This window comes from Trachypithecus francoisi, unplaced genomic scaffold (assembly GCF_009764315.1).
Source record: "Trachypithecus francoisi isolate TF-2019V2 unplaced genomic scaffold, Tfra_2.0 Lachesis_group0, whole genome shotgun sequence".
In the NCBI taxonomy this organism is placed as follows: domain Eukaryota; kingdom Metazoa; phylum Chordata; class Mammalia; order Primates; family Cercopithecidae; genus Trachypithecus; species Trachypithecus francoisi.
Window position 1 is genome coordinate 181,712,978 of NW_022681453.1, and position 7,321 is coordinate 181,720,298.

General features: G+C 45.2%; 1 protein-coding gene across 1 annotated transcript; it reads left to right on the forward strand.

The window, feature by feature from the left end:
- Positions 1-2,067: 2,067 nt before the first annotated feature.
- Positions 2,068-5,555, forward strand: CCR4 (C-C motif chemokine receptor 4). Its single transcript, XM_033212910.1, has 2 exons — positions 2,068-2,214; positions 3,912-5,555. The coding sequence occupies exon 2, from the start codon at positions 3,963-3,965 to the stop codon at positions 5,043-5,045; it is 1,083 nt and encodes a 360-aa protein (XP_033068801.1). The 5' UTR covers positions 2,068-2,214; positions 3,912-3,962; the 3' UTR covers positions 5,046-5,555.
- The last annotated feature ends 1,766 nt before the right edge of the window (positions 5,556-7,321 follow it).

The window sequence follows — 7,321 nt, forward strand, 5'->3', positions numbered from 1 at the left end:
CCTCCTTCCAGAGGCTCAACATGATATCAGCATTGGAAGGCCCCCAGGAAGCACTGCAGGATGGAACTGTGTTTAACTTGAACCCAAGCCCAGCATTCCCCAGACCTACCTGACCATCTGTTCCCATTTCTCTTTTGCAGGCTATTTATGAATCTCGTTCCACAGTTCATACTCTGGGGAACACTGCTCTGGCTCAGGGTTTCTCAACCTCAGCACTACTGATCTTCTTGGTCAGATAACTCTTTGCTGTGGAGGGCTGTCCTGTGCATTGTAGGACTTTAGCAGCATTCCTGGACTCTACCCATTAGAAGCCAGTAGCAGGCCAGGCGTGGTGGCTCATGCCTGTAATCCCAGCACTTTGGGAGGCTGAGGCAGGCAGATCACCTGAGGTCAGGAGTTCAAGACCATCCTAGCCAACATGGTGAAACCCAGTCTCTACTGAAATACAAAAAATTAGCCGGATGTGGTGGCGTGCACCTGTAGTCCTGGCTACTCGGGAGGGTGAGGCAGGGGAATTGCTTGAACCTGGGAGGTGGAGGTTGCAGTGAGCTGAGATTATGCCACTGCACTCCAGCCTGGTGACAGAGCAAGACTCCATCTCAAAAAAAAAAAAAACAGCCAGTAGTAACTCCCTCCCACCCCAAGCTAAAATGTCTCCAGATATTGCAGATATTGCTATATGCCTCATGGGGGCACAAAGCCTGAGTTGAGTGCCTCGTGCCTCTACTCTCTACTCTAACTCGTGCATTCTCAGTAGAGGCAATATTGCCCCCACGGTAAAACTTAGCTCTTGGAGGGAGAAAAATTTCTTACTCATTTTATGTATAAAGCACAGATATACATACCCTGTATAAATAGATACACAGTACGTCTGTAGCATTGAAATTTTATGAGGGAGTGTTAGGAAAAACAGTCTCAAAAGACTCCTTGGGGGAAGTGATAATGAAAAAAAAAAGGGGTTCCCTAACACCATTCTAGCTCAGTGTTTTAGTTCCTATTTATGCCAATTCCTCAGAAAGAATGATATTTATGGTTGTTTTAAGTTGAACCAAAGAGCTAAGCAACTGTTGAAACACAGGGAAAGCATCTGGAAGTTGCCAAAAGCTGAGGCTACGAGAGACTTAGGGCTCATGTCAGCTCCTTGGCTATGACTGCTACCCACCTCCAAAGTGAAGATCAAGACCTCAGCCAAGACCACTGCCCGCGAAGCTCCGCAATCTCCAAGCAGAAGGCGCTTGGGTGAGGGGTCTTCCTGTTGCAAAAGGACTTGAAGCTATTTTGCCAGGTCACTTCACACCGGTTTGAGGCCGTGTCAACTATTGAATCAAACAATGTGGTTGGCTAATGCCCTCCAAGTCACTCACAGACACATACATTTGGACGAGTTTTTCTCTTCTCTCTTCTTCATTATCCTTTTTCTTGACTATCTCTGGCCTTCCTTCTCACTCTGGCCTCTCAGATCCCAGTTGTCAGGAGAACATTGCACATCTTAACTGCTGGCCCCTGCATATCCATGATGAGAAACTAACAAACACGTTGCTGATCCAAAATGTAGAGATCATTGCTACAGCATATGGCCAGTTAAATGGATTTTTTTTTTAAACTAAAAAGCCAAAAAGCAGTGGCTGATGCCTATAATCCCAGTGCTTTAGGAAGCTGAGGTGGGAGGATTACTTGAGGGCAGGGGTTCAAGATCAGCCTGGGCAATGTAGCAAGACCCGTATCTCCACAAAAAATAAAATTAGCTACGGTGGCTTGCACCTCTAGTCTCAGCTACTTGGGAGACTGAGGCAGGAGGATCACTTGAGCCTAGGAGTTCAAGGTTACAGTGAGCTATGATTGCACCACTGAACACCAGTCTGGGGGACCCTATTTCTTTTAAAAAAATCTCTTTTTTAAAAGCCAACAAATACATTTTTAAAAACTAAAAATTTTCTTTTTTAAAAAGAAACTGACTTCATTTTTTTCATTAATCTTTTCTTAGCACATCTTCTTGGCCTTGAGTCTTGGGAAATGACTAAGAATCATTTTCTGCTTCCTACTTCTATCAAAAAACCCCACTTGAACTCAGTACAATTGGGTGAGGGAGAGAACTCGTGCTCACAGGAAGCCACGCACCCTTGAAAGGCACCGGTCCTTCTTAGCATCGTGCTTCCTGAGCAAGTCTGGCATTGCCTCACAGACCTTCCTCACAGCCGCTTTCAGAAAAGCAAGGTAAGTGGGGATGGGGACATTCTCAAGGTCTTGGGTCGCACACTGCTTTCTGGACCTGGCTCAGATGCTCAGGCCCCTCACGAGTCTAGGGCTTACACTTGGCACCTACCTTGCAGCCCACACACCTTCTACCTGTCCCCACACCCTCCGAGCCCTCATCTGATGGGCATTCATTTATGTGGGACTCTCCTCCTGCACACATCTGGCCTGAGTCCACATGCCCAAAATAAATAGTTCATTTTCATAAAAAATATACACTTGTCTGCTTCTTGCTTCTAGCAAGACTCCCAGGCAAGAAATACCACACACACAAGGCCTACAGAATAATTCCAGACCCTTACCAGCTCTGTCTCCTGGTTTTTTGTTCTCCTGATAATTTCCTAACTCCTCAGCCTTGCTTATGCCTTTCATTTTCACTGGTAAAATGGTGGAGAAAGACTAGAATTATTAGTCATTCAACAAACTTTTTTGGAGACTCTGCAATGCAGCAGGTGTTCAGTATCTATTTGCACGAGTAAACCAAAATCTTTTTCTTTCTTTTTCTCTTTTTCTTTTTCTTCTCTTTTCTTTCCTTTTTTTTTTTTTTTTTTTTTTGAGACAGGGTTTCACTCTGCCGCCCAGGTTGAAGTGCAGTGGTGCCATCATAGCCCACTGCAGCCTTGAACTCCTGGGCTCAGGGGATCCTCCCGCCTCAGCCTCCTGAGTAGCTGCTACTATCAACACATACCATCACACCCAGCTAACTTTTAAAACAATTTTTTGTAGACACAGGGTCTCCCTATGTTGCTCATGCTGGTGTGGAGCTCCTTGGCTCAAGTGATCCTTCCTCCTCGGCCTCCCAAAGTGCTGGGATTATAGGCATGGGCCACCGCACACCTCGTTTCAGAAGCTCTTTCTTGAGAAACACAATTTGGGCACCGGGTGTGTGGTGGTGAGGGTGTGGGGAGAGAGTGAATGTGAGTTTACTGACGAATGTGAAAAGGATTTTAACAAGGAATGTGAGGGTCCCACAAAAGCCTCCAGAAGGAAGCAAGGGAGTGGCCTTGAGTCGGAAAATCCTTCAGCCCTGAGTTCCTCTGATAGACATGTCAGCATATGATAAATTTTAAGAAGATTTCAACCTCTTTATCTACCAATTTAGATAGGAGTGAAGGTGGTTGGGGAGACAGAGGTTTTACTTCTGGCTGCAATGTGTGTTTTCTAGATCCATCAGGCGAATTCCCACTCTAATAGGATTCTGTGCATAGAAATGATTTTTATATGCAGTTTGATGATGATCATGATCATGCATATAAAGTACACCCAATTGAGAATTGTTCAACTGATTTTGTCATCCCTAAAAGTGATTTCAGTAACCCCAGACTATGAAATATCTTTTTGAAATACATCCTTGAAGAACACCTGCTTGAAAAGGAGGTTTTACGATCCTCACTTACAAATGAGAGAACTGAAGCTCCTAGCAGAGAGGTAAGAAAATGAGTGAGTGCCCGAAGTGGAATCTGAAACAAATGTGTCTGCCTCCAAAGCCCAAAACGATTTCATCTGGCTGCAGGGCCCTGTGAGTAACCGAGCCCTTCATCTTAGGAAAGGCACATACAGACCTGGAGCAAAACAGTACGCAGCTATGCTCTGCATTTAGCAACACTTTGGTTTATTTTTGTTCTCACAAAAATCTCCTTTGCTCTTCCCCTCATTAGCTTCTTCTGGTTGGGCCCAGACCTGCCTTGAGGAGCCTGTAGAGTTAAAAAATGAATCCCACGGATATAGCAGACACCACCCTTGATGAAAGCATATACAGCAATTACTATCTGTATGAAAGTATCCCCAAGCCTTGCACCAAAGAAGGCATCAAGGCATTTGGGGAGCTCTTCCTGCCCCCGCTATACTCCTTGGTTTTTGTATTTGGTCTGCTTGGAAATTCTGTGGTGGTTCTAGTCCTGTTCAAATACAAGCGGCTCAGGTCCATGACTGACGTGTATCTGCTCAACCTTGCCATCTCGGATCTGCTCTTCGTGTTTTCCCTCCCGTTTTGGGGCTACTATGCAGCAGACCAGTGGGTTTTTGGGCTAGGTCTGTGCAAGATGATTTCCTGGATTTACCTGGTGGGCTTTTACAGCGGCATATTCTTCGTCATGCTTATGAGCATTGATAGATACCTGGCAATTGTGCATGCGGTGTTTTCCTTGAGGGCAAGGACCTTGACTTACGGGGTCATCACCAGTTTAGCTACGTGGTCAGTGGCTGTGTTCGCCTCCCTTCCTGGCTTTCTGTTCAGCACTTGTTATACTGAGCGCAACCATACCTACTGCAAAACCAAGTACTCTCTCAACTCCACGACGTGGAAGGTTCTCAGCTCCCTGGAAATCAACATTCTCGGATTGGTGATCCCCTTCGGGATCATGCTGTTTTGCTACTCCATGATCATCAGAACCTTGCAGCATTGTAAAAATGAGAAGAAGAACAAGGCGGTGAAGATGATCTTTGCCGTGGTGGTCCTCTTCCTTGGGTTCTGGACACCTTACAACATCGTGCTCTTCCTAGAGACCCTGGTGGATCTAGAAGTACTTCAGGACTGCGCTTTTGAAAGATACTTGGACTATGCCATCCAGGCCACAGAAACTCTGGCTTTTGTTCACTGCTGCCTTAATCCCATCATCTACTTTTTTCTGGGGGAGAAATTTCGCAAGTACATCCTACAGCTCTTCAAAACCTGCAGGGGCCTTTTTGTGCTCTGCCAATACTGTGGATTCCTCCAAATTTATTCTGCTGACACCCCCAGCTCATCTTACACGCAGTCCACCATGGATCATGATCTCCATGATGCTCTGTAGAAACATGAAAAGCTGAAACGCAGAGTCAATGAACTTTCCACATTCAGAGCTTACTTAAAATTGTATTTTAGTAAGAGATTCCTGAGCCAGTGTCAGGAGGACGGCCTACACCCGTAGTGGAAAGATGGCTTCTCACCCTGCAGGCAACTTTTTCTCTCCCACTAGACAAGTCCAGCCTGGCAAGGGTTCACCTGGGCTGAGGCATCCTTCCTCACACCAGGCTTGCCTGCAGGCATGAGTCAGTCTGATGAGAACTCTGAGCAGTGTTTGAATGAAGTTGTAGGTAATATTGCAAGGCAAAGACTTTCCCTTCTAACCTGAACTGATGGGTTTCTCCAGAGGGAATTGCAGAGAATTGGCTGATGGAGTAAATCCCTACCTTTTGCTCTGGCAAATGGGCCCTCTAATTAATTTCTTGCTTTTGTGGAACAATATAGAAAACTGTTTTTCTTTTTTTTTTTTTTCTGAGACAGAGTCTCGCTCTGTGGCCCAGGCTGGAGTGCAGTGGCCGGATCTCAGCTCACTGCAAGCTCTGCCTCCCGGGTTTACGCCATTCTCCTGCCTCAGCCTCCCGAGTAGCTGGGACTACAGGTGCCTGCCACCATGCCCGGCTAGTTTTTTGTATTTTTTTGGTAGAGGCGGGGTTTCACCGTGTTAGCCAGGATGGTCTCGATCTCCTGACCTCATGATCCGCCCGTCTCGGCCTCCCAAAGTGCTGAGATTACAGGCTTGAGCCACCGCGCCCGGCCTAGAAAACTGTTTTTCTAATAATATATCTCAGGCATAGTATATTCCATTGAGCCAGATGTATGAAGAAACAATTAGCGAAGTGATGAAACCAGATCTCTATTCTTTATTGTAAAGGATTATCTGTTAATTGAAGCCAAACTTTTTATACTGATATAAGGGTGAGGATATGAAGACATTAGAATGGTCTGATTTCCAAACACGAACTACAAGGTGTTTAAAATCCAAACATATTTGTGAAAATTCAAACACAGTTTCTCACTTGTTTGTGGACATGTTTTGTTCTAATTATAACAGAGGAATATTAAAAAGTTTTAAATAGGCTGGGCATGGTGGCCTGTAATCCCAGCACTTTGGGAGGCCGAGGCAGGCGGATCATCTGAGGTCAGGAGTTCGAGACTAGCCTGGCCAACATGGAGAAAACCCTGTCTCTACTAAAAGATACAAAATTAGCCAGGCATGGTGGCACATGCCTGTAATCCCAGCTACTCGGGAGGCTGAGGCAGGAGAATTGCTTGAACCTGGGAGGTGGAGGTTGCGGTGAGCCAAGATCACGCCATTGAAATCCAGCCTGGGCAACAAGAGTGAAATGCCATCTTAAAAAAAAAAAAATGTAAATAATACATAGGCCAAGAATACATTTATTTGAGGTCTTTTAGTTGTTTATATTTTATCTTATTTTATTTTATTTTTGAGATGGAGTCTCACTCTGTCACCCAAGCTGGAATGCAGTGGTACTCGGTTCACTGCAACCTCTGCCTCCCGGGTTCAAGCGATTCTCTTGCCTCAGCTTCTCAAGCAGCTGGGATTACAGGCAAGTGTCACCACACCAGGCTAATTTTTGTATTTTTAGTAGAGACAGGGTTTCACCATATTGGCCAGGCTGGTCTTGAACTCCTGATCTCAGGTGATCTGCCTGCCTTAGCCTCCCAAAGTGCTGGGCTTACAGGCGTGAGCCACCTCGCCCAGCCAAGTTCTTTTACTTGTTTATAAACAATCCCTTTGTAATTAAAATTAAGGATTAATAAAGCATGATAATACCTCCTTAATCATTTTGAAGTGCCTGCTATCAATTGAAATAAAAATAATCAACTAAAAGTTATTGTTGATATTGTACAAATATGGTTGTTAAAAAATTATGAAATTTGAAAAGTATCATCCTCTCTTAAAATTTGGCCCTAGTTTTTTGTTTTTGTTTTTGTTTTTGAGACAGAGTTTTGCTCTTGTTGCCCAGGCTGGAGTGCAATGGCATGATCTCAGCTCACCACAACCTCCGCCTCCTGGGTTCAACCAATTCTCCTGCTTCAGCCTCCCAAGTAACTGGGATTACGGGCACCTGCCACCATGCCCAGCTAATTTTTTGGTATTTTTAGTAGAGACAGAATTTCACCATGTTGGCCAGGCTGATCTTGAACTCCTGACCTCAGGCGATCCACCTACCTCGGCCTCCCAAAGTGCTAGGATTACAGGTGTGAGCCACTGGGCCCAGCCATTGGCCCTAGTTTTTAACTTTTGGGTGACTCAAAAGT

Excerpts from the sequence above, each read along its gene's own strand:
- CCR4 (XM_033212910.1), top strand. The coding sequence starts at position 3,963 with ATGAATCCCACGGATATAGCAGACACCACCCTTGATGAAAGCATATAC.